At 37.6% G+C, this 18395-nt stretch overlaps 1 protein-coding gene across 4 annotated transcripts in view; it reads left to right on the forward strand.

The window, feature by feature from the left end:
• The window catches only part of TOPBP1 (DNA topoisomerase II binding protein 1), a 77677-nt gene extending 62934 nt beyond the window's left edge, over positions 1-14743 (forward strand). For all 4 annotated transcript variants that reach the window (XM_089911131.1, XM_089911130.1, XM_089911132.1 and 1 more), the window contains 4 exons: positions 105-242; positions 2959-3048; positions 3186-3347; positions 13908-14743. In XM_089911131.1, the coding sequence (XP_089767257.1) occupies positions 105-242; positions 2959-3048; positions 3186-3347; positions 13908-14051 (534 nt within the window). In that variant the 3' untranslated portion in view covers positions 14052-14743. The remainder of the gene's footprint in view (positions 1-104; positions 243-2958; positions 3049-3185; positions 3348-13907) is intronic.
• The last annotated feature ends 3652 nt before the right edge of the window (positions 14744-18395 follow it).

The following is an 18395-nucleotide window of genomic DNA, read 5'->3' on the forward strand; positions in this document are numbered from 1 at the left end:
TGTATTTAGAGGAATGGAATGTATAGCTTGTAACTCTTATTAGATTGTGGATTCTTTGAGGACATATTCTATGAACTCAAAAGTTTGTTGGACTAATTCTCTAGGAAGAAGACTATGAATGGGGAAGTAGTTCCATACTTGATGTTTTGACTGGAATCAGTGTACAGCAACGAAAACTAGCACTTGCAGCGATGAGATGGAGGAAGAAAATCCAGCAAAGACAAGAATCAGGCATTATTGAGGTATTAACGTATATAATTATGTAGGTAGTATAAATGGCATTCGATGTCATGACTAGTCCAGATTTTTTTTTCAGAGAATGTGCTTGACAAAATAAGAATAATTCTATTCGTCTTTTATCACTTGATTGATATACTTAATTTGGACATTCTAAATTGAGCTTAGTGTTGATTCCTAATTCTTCTAATTGTGATCAACAGTAAGATATATATAATGTTGATAGCTCTCTTAAAAATCATTTATATGTGTAAAATGTGACCCATACTGTATTTCTTCCAAAGAGTCTTTCTAGCATCCAGCTTCAGGGCTTCTCAACTTGGGGTCCACAGACGGAGTTTTATAGATCAAATTCAGGAAGGCTATATATACTTTGTTTTTGTTTTGTTTTGTTTTGTCTTTTATTGGAGTATAGTTACTTTACAATATTGTGTTAGTTTCTGCTGTACAGCAAAGTGAATCAGCCACATGTATACATATATCCCCTCTTCCTTGTATTTCCTTCCCATTTAGGTCACCACAGAGCACTAAAAGGTCCCTGTGCTATACATTCTGTTCTCATTAGTTATCTGTTTTACACATAGTACTGTATATATGTCAATCCCAGTCTCCCAATCCATCCCACCCCCTCCCTTCCCCCCATTGGTATCCATACGTTTATTCTCCACATCTGTGTCTCTCTGCTTTGCAAATAAGTTCATCTATACCATTTTTCTAGATTCCACATGTGTACGTTAATATACGGTATTTGTTTTTCTCTTTCTGACTTACTTCACTCTGTGACAGCCTCTAGGTCCATCCACGTCTCTACAAATGACCCAATTTTGTTCCTTTATATGGCTGAGTAATATTCCATCATATATATGTACCACATCTTCTTTATTCATTCCTCTGTTGGTGGACATTTAGGTTGCTTCCATGTCCTGGCTATTGTAAATAGTGCTACAATGAACATTGGGATCCAGGAAGGCTATACACTTTGGATGGGGGAAGAAATACATCCTTATTTTTACTAACCTCTAATTGAAAGTTAACATTTCCTTCATTGTAAGTCTAGGCAACAAATCGCAACAGTATTAACAGTACTATGATTTTGCCCCACAGGAATCAGATATTTTTGCTTGCATTATGATTGCAACTTGAAATACTGTTTATGTTGGTCACAACTTTAAAATAGTACATACAGACCTCCCCAACTTGTGATGGTTCAACTTTATGATGGTGCAAAAATGATACACATTCAGTAAAAACCATAGTTTGAATTTTGAATGTTGGTCTTTTCTCAGGCTAGCATTATGCAGTACAGTATTCTCTGGTGATACTGGGCAGCGGCAGCAGCCACAGCTCCCAGTGAGCCACGTGATCATGGGGGTAAACAACTGATATACTTAAAACCATTCTGTTTTTCACTTTCAGTATAGCATTCAATAAATTACATGAGATATTCAGCCACTTTATTATAAAATTGGCTTTGTGTTAGATGATTTTGCCCAACCACAGACTAATATAAGTGTTATGAGCATACTTAAGATAGGCTGGGCTGGTAAGCTATGATGTTCAGTAGGTTAGGTGTATTTAAATGCTTTTTTTTTTTTTTGGCTGTGTTGGATCTTAGTTGTGGCACATGGGATCTTTCATTGCAGTGCATGGGCTCTTTGTTGGCGTGCGGGCTTCTCTCTAGTTGTGGCACGCAGGGTGCATGGGCTCTCTAGTTGTGGCGTGTGAGTTCCAGAGCATGTGGACTCTGTAGTTTGCAGCACGCAGGCTCTCTCGTTGAGGCATGCAAGCTCAGTAGTTGTGGCACACAGGCTTAGTTGCCCCACGGCGTGTGGGATCCCTGGGACCTGACCAGGGATCGAACGTGCATCCCCTTCATTTGAAGACAGACTCTTTACCACTGGATCACCAGGGAAGCCCCTTAATGCATTTTTGACTAAACCGTATTTTCAACCCTATGATGGGTTTAATATAGAAGCACGTCTATTATTATGTCACAAATTTTGAAACATTTTGATACTTTTCAATAAAATGGTTTCTTTTGTAATACTTTGTATTTTATTTTGGACATTTAAAAAACATTCATATGGTATGGAAATTACATCTCAATAAAGCTGTTATTTTTTTTTAAGTTATTTAGAGAACAGATCCATAGGTTTTACTAGACTTCCAAATGGGTCCATGGCTCACAAAAAGGTTAAGAACCTGAGTTATATCATCTTTTGTGTTATATTCTGAGTTCTCTGCTGTCTCCAAGTCCCTGTTAGCCTTGATTCCCTTTCTTTTAAAGTAATTCCACTGGCTTCTGTTAATTGCTAATTCTGTACTTAAGTATTTTATGTTTCAAATTTGTAAACATTTTCAAGAGAAATATTAACTGGAGGCTTCATCTCATCTAAGAAGCTGTGCTTTAGGCTCTACCTTTGATTAGTTTTAAGAAAAAAATAGTAGAAAAGACTAAACAAATGTCACGTTGCTTTGTTTTAATGTTACCGAATCATTAAATCATTTTCCTTCATTCTTCAAGTATTTATTGATGGGCTGCTGTGTGCCAGACCGTGGCTGTGTGTTTCAGAGTATTCTGACCAAGATAGTTATCAGTGTGTTCATCAGAAGTAAAGGTTATAAGATTATTCATTGACAGAGAAAATAATGTATTTTTTGTATTATTTTGTCATTTATTTTTCCAAATAATTTCAACACTGATTATTTTTTTATTTGTAGGGGGCATTTAGTGGGTGGAAGGTTATTTTACATGTCGATCAGTCCCGAGAAGCAGGATTCAAACGCCTTCTTCAGTCAGGAGGAGCAAAGGTTTGTATTGACAAGGTTGCTGTGATCAATTCTTGATTTTCCGTGCTTTGTGAAATGGTAATCCTTTATGTGTAGCTTATACAGTTGAACTACTTTGAAACACTGATAGATTGTGATGCTTTTTGTTTTTTCCTTAGGTGCTACCTGGTCATTCTGTATCTTTATTTAAAGAAGCTACACATCTCTTTTCTGACTTTAATAAACTAAAACCAGATGACTTAGGAGTTAATATAGCAGAAGCTGCTGCCCAGAATGTGTACTGCTTGAAAACGGAATACATTGCTGATTTTCTTATGCAGGTTTGTAAGATCCTGTCCTTGACCTCCTCACCACCAGAAATGTGCTTATATGCATAGAGACATAACTACACAACAAAACCCTCGGCTTGTTATTCATAGAATGTTAATCTCTTGTTAGTCTCCCCCATTCAACCCCTTTCAGTTTCAGTCTATTTTTTAAAATAATGAAAACCTATGTAAACATTTAGCCTAGAAGTTAAATATGAAATGGGCATAAAAATCTGGGTACCTCTAAAAGTGCCCTCTAAAATGTTGGAATATAAAGAAAGCAGAAATTGATTCCACGAGTCCAAGGAGAAACATTTACCCAAGGGTCCTTTTTAAATTTTCTTGACCTTTTGTTTTGATACACTGTAAATACCTGTGTTAGTAAGGGAAATGAAACACTTACTACATGGAGGGCTCACTATACTCCTGTTCAGAATTGGCCTGTGTTGGGTGATTTGAATGGGCAAAGAAAAATCTTGACACCGGAGTGCCTAAAATGCCATCAGGAATCAGCAAGATATGACACATGATTGTAAATGTCTTACAACAAAGGATTTCAAACAGATTAGTGTAGAAGTAGGGGGAAGCCAAAACTAACCTGCTTTGTGGTTGTTGCTGCTCGTGTTTGGAAGTTGGTCAGCTTTTAATAGGAGTGCCTGAAACATGCATGCAAAGCCTCTGTCATAAAGCAGTGGGGTGTATTGATTAGGACTTAGTAAACCAGTACTAGCTCTCCTTGAACATCTAAATAACTTTTTAAAAATCTCTATTTGTTGAGACATGAGGTTTTAAAATATTACCCACTGGGAAAAGGGCAGGGATTGGGGGAATGTAGAGAACTTCCCATACCTCATCCCTCCAGAAATTTCTGATCGTTTCAGGGATACAGCTGCCATCTAAGATGGGACCCAACATAGATTAATTGCTTAAACTTGTGCTGTGTTAAACTTGTACATGTGCTATAATTTGGGGGTATTTTTTCTTTTTACATAAAAAAGAGTGTATAGAAAATATGTTCTGGTTAAAGAATAGCAAAATGTCATTCAGGTGCCGAGGATAAGAAATAGAAGATTGCTAGTCCCATAGGAACTCCCTGTTGCTCCTTCCCGGTTGTTCCTGCCTTTCTCAGGGTTGTAATGTGTGTCAAATACTACATGTCTGGAGAAACACATTGGGGGAGTGAGCTGCTCTGTATTTCTGCATCTGAGCTTATTATTGCCTATCTCTAGCTCTCAGGAGTAAGTCAAAATAGAACACTTCTATAGTGTGAAGCAGCAGGCTAAGGAGGGGAGAGCAGCAGCTTCATGTCAAGTTCATGGCCAAGATAAGCCAAGCACAGATAGGACTCTGAGATAGGCTCACCCCAGTGTTCTGACTTCAGCTTAGAAACTAGGTGTGGTGGCTGCAGGGATCTTTGTCACCCTCTGTCTACTTCTGTACACTGCCATCGTCCCAGGAGCTCCATTCACCACCATTTGTCTCTTTTCTGTTGAATCTCCTCCTTCTGAATTGCATGTCATCCTGATCTGCTGTCTCATTGTGATGGAGGTCTCTTCTCGTAACCTCTTGAGAGGGAACACATGGAAGGTAAATTGAGACTTTCTATGTGTGGAAATTCTTTTTTCTATTCTCATTCCTACTAGAATGATAGTTTGGCTGGGCATCAAATTCTAGGTTGGAAACTGCTTTCTCTTAGACTTTTGATTGATTGTCTCATTGCTTCTAGTATTGCTATTGAGCAGTCTAAAGCCATCTGATTCTTAATCCTTTATATGTAACTGTAATCTAGTTAGGAAGTTCTTTTTGCCCCAGTTTTATGAAATTTCAAAATGATACACTCTCATGAGGATCTGTTTATATTATGCTGGGCGCTTGGGCCCTTTCTGGTCTGGTAACTTCTATCTTTGAGTTCTGGGAAATCTTGAATTATTTCAATGATGAGGGTTTTTTTTTCCACTTTCTGTTCTCTCCTTCTGTACTTCTGCTATTTGTATATTAGATTTTATTATTTTTCACTTATTTTTATCTTTTTGAGCGATTCTTGCAGTTCAATATTCTATCAACTTCATTTTGCTATCATGTTTTAGACCTGTTTTCATTTTTTGAATTTATATTTTATTGTTTTAATGTTTTCTTGTTTCATCGATTAATACCTTCTGTGAGCTCTCAGAGGATTTATTGATGTATTTTTTTTAAGTTTTCTTATCTCTGCATAGTTTCTACTTCCACCAAGCTGTGTTTTTCCCTTTATCTGGGTTTTTATCTTCCATGTTAGAGGAATTTATCAGATATCTAGTAATTCTTGGTTTTCTGTCCATGATTAAGAGTAGGGGGTAGGGACTTCCCTGGTGGCACAGTGGTCAAGAACCAGCCTGCCAGTGCAGGGGACACGGGTTCGAGCCCTGGTCCAGGAAGATCCCACATGCTGCAGAACAACTAAGCCCGTGTGCCACGACTACTGAAGCCTGCGAGCCTAGAACCCATGCTCCTCAACAAGAGAAGCCACTGCAATGAGAAGCCCGCGCACTGCAACGAAGAGTAGCCCCCACTTGCCGCGACTAGAGAAAGCCTGCACACAGCAATGAAGACCCAACAGAACCAAACGTAAAAATAATTAATTTTTTAAAATATCACTTAAAAAGAAAAGTAGGGGGTAAAAAGCTGCTTAGAAGTACTGAGCACAGTTGGGTCTTGTCCATTTTGAACTGGGTGAGATGGTGTGGATGAACTAGTTATTGGACACCTCTCCTAGATTCATAACTTTATGTGCTTCTTGAATTGTTTCATTTTTACCCAAAGAGGAGTCTTCTGATCTGCCTAAATGATGAGTCTGGCCTTTTTTTTTTTTTGAATTGAGATACAATTGGCATATAACATTAGTTTCAGGTGTACAAAATAATGAATGATTCAGTATATGTATATTTTACGAAATGATCTACGCAGTAAGTCTAGTTAGCATCCATCACCACACATAATTACAATTTTCTTTAATCTTGTGATAAGAACTTCCAAAATTGAGTCTCAACAACTTTCAAATATACCATACAGTATTATTAACTATAACCATTATGCTGTGTATTATATTCCCACAGCTTATTTATTTTATAACAAATTTGTACCTCTTGACCACCTTTATCCATTTTGCCCACCCCTCACACCCCTGCCTCTGTCAAGCAACCACCAGTCTGTTCTCTGTTGTATCTATTGAGTTTTGAGGGTTTTGGTTTTTTTAGATTTCACTTAACAAGAGATCATACAGTATTTGTATTTCTCTTTCTGACTTTTTTTGCTTAGCATAATGCCCTCAAGGTCCATCCATGTTGCCACAATTGGCAGGATTTCCTCTTTAATGGCTGAATAATATTCCATTGTGTGTGTGTGTGTGTGTGTGTGTGTATGTGTACATACCAGTTTTCTTTATCCATTCATTCATTGCTGGACACTCATGTCTTGGCTATTAGATATCTTCGAGTTAGTGTTTTTGTTTCCTTTGGATAAATACCCAGAAGTGGAACTGTTGGACCATATAGTAGTTCTGTATTTAATTTTTTGTGGAACCTCCATACTGTTTTCCAGAGTGGCTGCGCCATTTATATTCCCACCAATGGTGCACAAAGGTTCCATTTTCTCTGCATCCTTGCCAACATGTGTTATCTCTTGTCTTTTTTATGGTATTGCCAACATGTGTTATCTCTTGTCTTTTTTATGTTAGTTATCCTAATGGGTGTGAGGTGGTATCTCATTGTGGTTTTGATTTGCATTTCTCTGTTGATTAGTGGTGTTGAGCACCATTTCATGTACCTGTTGGCCATCTGTATGTCTTCTTTGGAAAAATGTCTATTCAGATCCTCTGCCCATTTTTTAATCAGATTTTTTTTTTGCTGTTGAGTTGTATGAGTTCTGTATATATTTTGGATATTAACCCTTATCAGATATATAATTTGCAAATATTTTTTCCCATTTGATAAGTTGGCTTTTCATTTTGTTGATGGTTTCCTTCATTGTGCAGAAGTTTTTTGGTTTGATATAGTTTCACTTGTTAATTTTTGCTTTTGTTACTTTGCTTTTGGTGTCAAATCCAAAAAATCATCACCAAAACCAGTGTCAAGGAGCTTGCTGCATATGTTTTTTTCTAGGAGTTTTATGGTTTCAGGTCTTGTGTTCAAGTCTTTAATCCATTTTGGGTTTATTTTTGTGTATGATATAAGATAGTGGTCGAGTTTCATTCTTCTGCATGTGGGGGTTCCGTTTTCCCAACACTATTTATCGAAAAGACTGTCTTTTCCCTATTGTATATTCTTGGCACCTTTGTCGTAAATTAATTGATCATGTATGCATATGTTTACTTCTGGGCTCTCTAGTCTGTTCCATTGATCTGTTTTTGTGCCAATACCGTATTATTTTGATTACTGTAGCTTTGTAATATAGTTTGAAATCAGGGAGCATGATGCTTCCAACTTTGTTGTTCTTAACATTGCTTTTGGTATTTGAGATATTTTGTGGTTCCATACAAATTTTAGGTTTGTTTGTTCTGTTTCTCTGAAAAATGCCATTGGAATTTTGATAGGGATTGCATTGAATCTGCAGACTGCTTTGGGTAGTAAGGATATTTTAACAATATTCTTCCAGTCCATGAGCACAGCTTATCTTTTCATTTATTTGTATCTTTTTCAGTTTCTTTCATCAGTGTCTTACAGTTTTCAGTTTACAGATGCTTTACCTCCTTGGTTAAATTATTTCCCAGGTATTTATCTTTTTAATTTTTAAATTATTTGTGTCTTTATATTTAAAACGGCTTTTTTGTAAACAGGACATAGTTGGGCCTTGCTTTTTATTATCTGGAATGTTTAGTCCGTAATCACTGATACTGTTTTTTTGGGGTTTTTTGCCATTTGTTTTTGGTTTGTCTCTTCAGTTCTTTGTTCCTCAGTTCTTCTTTTCTTGCTTTTTTTGGTATTTAATATTTTTTAGAATTCCATTTCATCCATTGTCTTTTTTTTAAATATTTATTTATTATTTATTTGGCTGTGTTGTGGCATGGGGGATCTTTGTTGCGGCTTGCAGGATCTTTAGTTGCTGCACATGGGATCTAGTTCCCTAACCGGGATCAAACCCAGGCCCCCTGCATTGGGAATGTGGAGTCTTAACCACTGGACCACCAGGGAAATCCCCTCCATTGTCTCTTTGTTTTTTTTGGCTGTGTTGGGTCTTCGTTGCTGCACGTGGGCTTTCTCTAGTTGTGGAGAGCAGGAGCTACTCTTCATCGCAGTGCGTGGCCTTCTCATTGCTGTGGCTTCTCTTGCTGCGGAGCATGGGCTTGAGGTGCACAGGCTTCAGTAGTTGCAGCACGCGGGCTCAGTAGTTGTGGCTCACAGGCTCTAGAGGACAGGCTCAGTAGTTGTGGCGCATGGGCTTAGTTGCTGCACAGCACGTGGGATCTTCCCTGCCCAGGGCTCAAACCCATGTCCCCTGCATTGGCAGGCAGATTCTCAGCCACTGCGCCACCAGGGAAGACCCTCCATTGTCTTTTTAAAGCAAAAACTTCTCTGCTTTTTTTTAGAGGGGCAGGGGTGTTTTGCTCTACAGATTACAATATACTTCCTTAGTTTTTCATAATCTTCCTAGAGTTAATATTGTGCCACTTTGCATAAAATGCAGAAATCTTGAACCATATAGATTCCTTTGCTTCCCCTGTTCTTCAAACCAAGGGCCAGTAAACTATAGCCCACAGGCCAAATCCAGCCCACTGCCTGTTTTATTAACAAAGTTTTATTGAAACCCAGCCACGTTCTTACATTTGCATATTCTCTTTGGCTGCTTTTGCACTACAACTGCAGAGTTGAGTAGTCGCAACAGAAATTTGCAACTACTAAAATATTTAATGTCTGGCCCATCTATCTGTTTTAGCCCCACAAGTACAGTGTTATACTTTAAGTAAGTTTTGCTTTAAACAATCCAATGTATTTTAAGGAAATGAAAAGGGAAAAAAGTCTTTTATATTTACCCTAATGTATCCCATTTTGAGTGTTATTTTTTTCTGAATATCTAAGTTTCCATCTGGTATCATTTTCCTTCAGCCTGAAGAACTTTCTTTAGTTTGTAGTACAAATATGATGGGGACCAATGCTAGTTTTCTTTTTTTCTCTTTTTTTTGAAAATGTCTATTTTACCTTTATTCTTGAAGATTCTTGGCAGGATATAGAATTTGGGGTTGAGTTTTTTTTCTTCTTCTGGTACTTCAATAAAGACTTCATTCTCTCCTGGCCTCCATTGTTTCTTTTTCTTTTTACTTTTTAACAAAATTTTTTTTTAAATAAATAATGTTTTTTTGGCTGTGTTGGGTCTTAATTGCGGCACTTGGGATCTTCGTTGAGGCATGCAGGATCTTTGTGGCATGGGCTCTTCATTGTGGCACACAGGCTTCTCTCTTGTTGTGGTGTGTGGGTTTTTTTCTTTCTCTAGTTGTGTCACGTGGGCTCCAGAGCGCCTGGGCTCTGTAGTTTTGTGGAATGCGGGCTCTCTCATTGAGGCGCACAGGCTTAGTTGCCCCAGGGCATGTGGGATCTTAGTTCCCTGACCAGAGATCGAAACTGCGTCCCCTGAATTAGAAGGTGGACTCTTTACCACTGGACCACTGAGGAAGTCCTAAGGCCTCCATTGTTTCTGATAAGAAGTTAATGGTAATTTGAATTGTTCCCTTTTATGCAATGTGTCATTTTTCTTCTGGCTGTTCTCAGGATTTTCTCTTCATCTTTGATTTTCAACCATTTATATTTCCAGGTATGGTTTCTTTGTATGAATCCTGATTGGTATTCACAAAGCTTCTTTAAACTTATGTCTCTCACCAAGTTTGGGAAATTTGGGGCATTATTTCTTCATTCTGCTATTTTTTCTGCTTCATTCTTTTCTGTCTGGGAATTCAGTTACTCATGTTACTCTTTTGATATTGTCCCACAGGCCCCTAAGCCTGTATTCACTTACTTGCAATTATTTTTCTCTGTGCTCTTCTGGTTGCCCAATTCCTGTGTATCTATCTCCAACTTCACTGATTTTTTCCTGTTATTTTCATCTGCTCTTAATCCTATCCAGTGAGACTTTGATTTAAGTCTTATATTTTTGGACTTCCCTGGTGGCTCTGTGGTTAAGAATCTGCCTGCGAATGCAGGGGACGCGGGTTCAATTCCTGGTCTGGGAAGATCCCACATGCCACGGAGCAACTGAGCCTGTGAACCACAACTACTGAGCCTGTGCTCTAGAGCCTGCATGCCACAACTGCTGAGCCTGTGCGCCACAACTACTGAAGCCCGCGTGCCCTAGAGCCTGCACGCTGCAACTACTGAGCCCACACACCACAACTACTGAAGCCCATGTGCTCTAGGGCCTGCATGCCACAACTACTGAGCCCACATGCTGCAACTACTGAAGCCTGCGTGCCTGGAGCCCATGCTCCACAACAAGAAAGCCACTGCAATGAGAAGCCCACGCACAAAAACGAAGAGTAGCTCCCATTTGCCACAACTAGAGAAAGCCTGTGTGCAGCAGTGAAGACCCAACACAGCCAAAAATAAATAAAAATTTTTTTAAAGTATTACTTGTTTATATCTAAAATCTCTTTGGTTCTTTTCTGTGGTTTCTGTTTTTGTGCTGAGATTTCCTCTGTTCACTCATTTCAAGCATATTTTCCTTTATATCATTAAGAACAGTTATAATAGCTATGTTGCAATTGTCTACTATTTCCAACATCTGGGTCATGAGCAAGATGTTCTGTTACTTTTTTTTTAATTAAACTTTTTTATTTGGAAATAATTGTAGATTTACATGCAGTAGTAAGAAATAATACAGAGACATTCCATGTACACTTTCTCCAGGTTACACTAGTGGGTAGCATCTTGCAAAAACAAGGATATCCTTACAACCAGGATATTGGCTTTATACAATCCAAGCTTATTCAGATTTCCCCAGTTTTACTTCTATTCATGTATATTTGTGTATTTAGATTTCTGCAGTTTTATCATGTGTAAGTTCATGTATCTGTCACCACAGTCAAGATACAGAACAGTTCTATCACTACAAGAATCCCTCTTTTTTTTTTTTTTTTTTTTGCAGCACACAGGCCTCTCACTGTTGTGGCCTCTCCCGCGGAGCACAGGCTCCGGATGCACAGGCTCAGTGGCCATGGCTCACGGGCCCAGCCGCTCTGCGGCATGTGGGATCTTCCCGGACTGGGGTACAAATCCATGTCCCCCGCATCGGCAGGTGGACTCTCAACCACTGCGCCACCAGGGAAGCCCAAGAATCCCTCATTTTTTAAAACTTAAATAAATGGAATTAATAATAGTGTGTAAACTTTGGCAGTTGGCTTTTTTCACTCAGTAAAATTCCTTTGAGTTTCATCCAGATTGTTGCATTCTTATGCCACAATGAATACTTTATTACCTTTTATTGCTGAGTAGTACGGATGTACCACAGTTAATCATTAACCTATGGAAGGACATCTGGGTTGTTTCCATTTATGTACAGTTTCATATGTGAAAATAAGATTTCATTGCACTGGGATAAATTCTCAAGAGTGTGTTTACAAAGTGGGCATATTTTACATTCTCACCATCAATGTATGAGTGATCCAGTTTCTCTGTATCCTCATGTGCATTTAGTTGTCATTGTTTATTTAGCCATTTCATTTGGTGTATGATCTCTCTTGTGATTTTAACTTGCATTTTCCTAATGGCTAATCAAAGTGAACATCTTTTTGTGTGCTTATTTGCCATGTTCATATCCTCTTCCTTGAAATGTCTCTTCATGTCTTTTGTCCACTTTGTAATTGAATTGTTTTTTTTTAACGCTTGAGAGTTGTTTATAATAGATACTAGTCTTTTGTTGGATATGTATTTGCACATATTTTCTTCCAGTCTGTGGCTTATGTATTCATCCATTTACCTTTATCCTCTTTTTTGTTTTTTTTTTTTCTTTTGGCTTAGCCACACAGCTAGCAGATCTTAGTTCCTCAACCAGGGATTGAACCCGTGCCCCCAGTAGTGGAAGCACTGAGTCCTAACCACTGGACCACCAGGGATCCCCTACCTTTATCCTCTTAACAGGAATTTTTGCAAAACAAGTTTTAAAAAAGGTTTTATAGTTTTTACTTTTTATGTCTGATAATACGTAGAGGTGTAAGGTTTAGGTCAAAATTGTTAGGAGGTTGGTTGAGGGGTTTTCTGCCTCAGAATGTCCAGTTGCTCCAGCACCATTTGTTAAAAGAACTATATACTCCATTTAGTTGCACTTGCACCTTGGTCAGTATTCAGATGTGCATTTTGTGTGGGTCTATTTCTGCATTCTCTGTTCTGTTCCATCAATCTATGTGTCTTTCCCTCTGCAAGACTCTTAATTACTGTATACATAATAAGTCCTAATATTAGGTCGTGATTCCTTCCTCTTTATTCCTCTTTTTCAAAATTGTTGTTGCTATTCTAGGGCCTGTACTTCTTTTTGACTGTGTCTTTATATGTAAATTTTTAAATAAGTCTGTTTGTCTATAAAAATACCTTTCTATGATTTTGATAGGAATTACATTAAACCTACAGATCAGTTTGAGTGTTTGACATCTTTACTATGTTAAGTCTTTTAGTCACTGAGGACAGCTTATCTCTAATTATTTAGATTGTCTGATTTCTTTCATGGGCATTTTGTAATTTTCAGTATATGTATATTTTTTTCTTAAGTTGATACTTAAGTATTTCCATTTTGGGGGGTGATTGTTTTTTCTTGAGAATAGTTCATGTTCTGCTTCTTCACGTGTATAGTAATTATGGATGTATCCTAGAAATTACAAATCAGTTGTAGAGACTAGATCCTGTCATGTTCTTCTGAAGAGGACCATTTTATTTGTTTAGCAGGCAGTTTACTTGGCTGACCTTCCGCAGTGAGTGGCAGCTCAAATCTTAGTTGGGTTCTTTGAGCCTTACCTTGAGTCTCTGCACATACATGATTTAGGGGTCAAGCAAGGATTTGGTCAGTGTTTATAATACAGAGTTTGGAGCTCCTCCCAAACTTTCTGGAATTTCCCACCTCATTTTCTAGTGCTGTGGTTGCCATTCTGTCCCCTGGTTCTTCAAAGTTTTCTGTTAGAGTTTTAGGCAGTCAACATGACACAGACAGGGGCTTCTCCTCAGACTAAAAGCCATAAAAAATGAAAAGGGGAATTCATCTCATTGCATTCAAAGATTTTCAAAAATTTACACTAAACATAACATCTCACAGTTAAATGATAGCTATTAACTTATTTTACCATATTTTCCATATTCTGTACTTAATGCATATTTTACAGATGAAACCATTAAGATCTGAGCTAGCCCCACTCTGCCTGAGCTATAAACTCATTTTTCGGATAAAAGGTGAAATTTTGTTACACAGGATCTGTCACTAAAGGTGACAGGTTCTAAATAGCTACCTTGAAAGACAAATGCTTACTCTTTTTTGGTCATAAAGCAGAGTAAAGGAATCTATTACCTAAATAACAGTTTGAAATCTGAAAAAAATGAACAATGTTGGGTTTTTTACCCCCTTTTATAGGAATCTCCTCCTCAAGTAGAAAATTACTGTCTACCAGAAGCTGTTTCATTTCTTCAGAATAATAAGGAACCTGGGCCTGGATTCTCACAAAAGAGGAAAGCTCCTACAGAGAAAAATAAAATCAAACGACCTAGAGTACAGTAATTGTATTTACTCAGTTACCAAACATTAAATGTGTTTTAAATTAATAGCTTGAATGTAACTGTGATGGATTTGTATAGTAATTTAAAGACAAGAACTTGAAGAATTCAGCTTCAGTGTAATGACCCTGCTTGAAGTTAGTTTTTAACACCTGAAATTTTAATCATTGAAATATTAACTGTCCCTGAATGGAAAGCTACCTAAAATAACAAAGTGCAACTCCTCAGCTAGCTTGTCATTAAACCATATTGACATGTGTAAAGGGCTTTTTGTTTATTTATTTTCTTATAAATATCTGAGTCTGTAGCTTAGTAGAAGTTTTAGCAAGGTGATAGATTTTGCCTTAAAATGTCTGTTTTAATTCATAACAACAAGGAAATTATCAATTGGGATTTATTCACGTTTTCCATGATTTTTAGCTTCTCACCATTTTACCTCTTTTTAACAGGAGCCTGAGCACAAGGTTTAATGAGGAACTGAGGCTTTAAACTTAATGTGTGTGTATATATGTATATGCATGTTTATACAAATCTCCATGAGGTTTTCCAAGTTTGGACGCCAAAGCTTCAAAAATAAGGACAATAAAGAATAAAAGTAGTGACTCAAAGTAGTTCAAATAAGTTTTTAAAAAGAAAAGCATTCTGGTATCCATTTTCTTGTTGAAGCAATAAAAGATTTGTAAAACACATTAAAAAGTGAATCTAGTCATGTTTCTGATGTTGTTTATATAGAATATTGGTCTAGTGGGTTGAAAAAAAAGGAACTACAAAATTGCAGTAGCCTCTATTAATCTAAACCTAAACACCAGGTACTACATGCATGACCACAATTCTCTAATTATTAAGCTACCTCATTTTGTTTGACTGTAATTTTGATGTAAACTGTTCAATTCCTAATAATTCTTTTAAAGCCAAATTCAAATGGTGATGGATTAAAGTCCTCAACCTGGACATCAAACCCCTGAAGTTTTCATCAGGTTTTCCTCTAAATGGAGTAGGGGTTATCCCTGCCCTTCACAATACGAATTCCTACACCGCCAAACAGGTAGCACTGTTATGTAAACTGTACTCCTGTCCCTCCCCCAAGCAAAAAAACATATGGGCCTGGTTTTATTAGAGCCATTTTGTGTTAGTTGCGTCCTTTCATTGGCAGTTTGCAGTAAGTTTCTCCCTGAATTTCACTACTTAAAAATTCTTTGAAATAGTTACTCTACAAATCTTGATGAGCACACTGTTGACAAAACAAATGTTATTCTATTTCTCTATCCCAGGAAAAATTAACTAATGTACCATTTTCTTTTCTGCCAAGATTATGAACTATTTTTTCAGTTCAGGCCTTCAACACACAGTTTACAATTTTAAGGCTCCAGATCGGTCTACACCCTGCATAAATCCTTTCAACTCAGGCTTTGGCTCTTACACTGTAAATGTCCTAATGCCAGCAAGTTCTTCTTAGCATGCAAATAATTCCAAGCATAGGTAGGTATCTCATTTAAAAAGGAAAAAAACCCAAAAATCTTTCCTTGATTATTCTTATTTTCTCCTTAGTATTACTACAGTATTTTAATCTGTGCCGCTTAAATTAGCATCTTATATTCCTCCATGAATTTTTCATGTTCATTGGTCTGATCTCATCACCATTAATTCAACAAATAAGACACCTTAGCTGTAAGGTAGTGCGTGGGCTTCAGGAGCAAACCACTTAGAGCACGTGCTCTCTGAGACAGCTTACAGAAGCAGGGCCCTCAGTGCAGATACAGCACTCAGTTATATTCAGTATTTATATTATGGGCTGAATCGTGTCTTTCTTCCTCGACCCCCAAAAGAAAATTTCGTAAATTGAAGCTTAACCCCATACATAACTGTACTTGGAAATTGGGCCATTGAGGGGGTAATTAAGGCTAAATGAGGTCCTATGAATGGGGCCCTACTTTGGTAGGACTGGTGGCCTTATGAGGAGAGACCAGGAGTTCATGGGCACAGAGGAAAGAGAGGAAAGACAAGACCATGTGGGGACACAGAGGCAGCTGTCTGCAAATTAGGAGGAGATGCCTTACCAGAAGCCACTCATGGCAGCACCTCAGCCTTAAACTTCTAGCCTCCAGAATTGTGAGAAGTTTGTTATTCAAGCCACCCACTCTGTGGTATTCTCTTTTGGCAGCCCCAGCAGACTAATAACAATATTACCATGCAGAGGTTCACAAACTGCGCCATAATGTTCAGGAATGGCATAAGCACACTTTCGTAGGGTAGAGCTCAGAGTTTTAGAGTTCACATCCGTGCCTTCCCACCCAAAAAAGACACAAACCACTGCTCTAGTCCAAACCTGTTAAAAGACAGGAAGGAAAGGGGAGGACAGAACAGCTAGAAAATGAAGGAGGGGCACAGCTGTTGGGATTCAATAAAAAGGAGCTGGAACTGGCTGAAACCAAGGAGGCTTCAAGAATAGTCTGGTCATTGACATTTAGCTCATTATACCTATATTGTAATACAGTGGTCCCCAATCTTTTTGCCACCAGGGACCAGTTTCGAGGAAGACAATTTTTCCAGGGACGGGGGGTGGTGGGGTGGGGGATGGTTCAGGCGGTAATGGGAACAAAGGGGAGTGGCAGATGAAGCTTTGCTGGCTCACCTGCCGCTCACCTCCTGCTGTGTGGCCCGGGCGTTGGGGACCCCTGTTGTAATACTAAAAATCACTCCCCCTTACATGGACCAGAAAAGTGGGCAGTGGCTGAATACCTGGGAAATACCCACGCTTCACTGAAATAGCAAGAATATTCCTCCCACTCATTAGCCTATGAAATTAGCCCATAAAACCCCAAAACCCCATGCCCTGGGGTCACTCTCACTTTCTGAAGACATCAGGCCAGAAGGGAGTGGCATGATATATTTAAAGTGCTGAAAGAAAAAAATACTGTGCTGGCAAACTTGTCCTTCAGAATTGGAGGAGAGATAGAGGGTTTTCCAGACAACGAAAAGCTAGAGAATTTCATCAATACTAGACCAGACTTACAAGAAATGTTAAAGGAACTTCTTTAAGCTGAAAGAGGGTTGGAGGCACTAATTAGTAATGAGAGACATGGAAGTATAAATCTCACTGTTAGAGATAAATATATAGTAAAAATTCAGAACAATCTAATGTAAAATTGGTGAGTTAATCACTTATAAAGGTACTAGGAAGGTTAAGACAAGAGTAGTAAAACTAACTACAATTTTTTAACAATAATAACAATATTATTAATAATATTAATAACAATAACAATTTGTTAATGGATACACAAGATTAAAAGATGTAAATTGTGACATCAATATAAAACGTGGTGTGGGGAGTAAAGATGTAGAGCTTTAGAATGAGATCAAACTTAAGTTGTTATCAACTTAAAATAAACTATTACAAATAAAAATATAAGTTGTTTTATGTAAGCTCATGGTAACCACAAAGCACAACCCACAGTAGATACATAAAAGACAAAGAGAAAGGAATCAAAGCATACCACTACAGAAAACCATCAAATCAAAAAGTAAGAGAGCAAGAGATGAACAAGGGAACAGAGGAACTACAAAACAGCCGGAAAACAATTAACAAAATGGCAATAACTATGTACCTATCAATAATTATTATAAATGTAAATGGAGTAAATTCTCCAAACAAAAGACATAGAGTAGCTGAATGGATAAAAAAACAAAACAATACATCAACAACAAAAAACATCTATATGGGTCTCAGCAGAGACTCACTTCAGATGTAAGGACACAAAAAGACTGAAAGCGAAGGGATATAAAAAGATATTCCTTGAAATGGAACCCAAAGAAAGCTGGACTAGCTATACTTATAATGGACAAAATAGATTTTAAGTCAAAGAGACAAAGAAAGTCATTATACAAATGATAAAAGGGTCAACCCTACAAGAGAATACAATATTTGTAAATATTTGTGCACCCAACATAGAATCACCTAAATATATAACGCAAAAATTAACACACATAAAGGAAGAAATAGGCAGCAATATAGTAGTAAGGGATTTTAATATTCTACTTTAATTCATGAATAGATCATCCACAATGAAAATCAATACAGAATCACTGGCCTTAAATGACACATTAGATCAAATGGACTTAACAGACATATATAGAACATTCCATCCAAGAGCAACAGAATACACATTCTTCTCAGGTGCACATAAAACATTCTCCAGCATAGATAATATGTTAGGCCACAAAACAAGTCAATAAATTCAAGAAGACTGAAATCATACCAAGCATCTTTTCTGACCACAATGATATGAAACTAGAAATCAATAACAAGAAGAAAACTGGAAAATCAACAAATACGTGGAGATTAAACAAC

This window comes from Delphinapterus leucas, chromosome 4 (genome assembly GCF_059928025.1).
Source record: "Delphinapterus leucas isolate spDelLeu-1000000601 "Yukka" chromosome 4, BTC_Dleu_Yukka2, whole genome shotgun sequence".
In the NCBI taxonomy this organism is placed as follows: domain Eukaryota; kingdom Metazoa; phylum Chordata; class Mammalia; order Artiodactyla; family Monodontidae; genus Delphinapterus; species Delphinapterus leucas.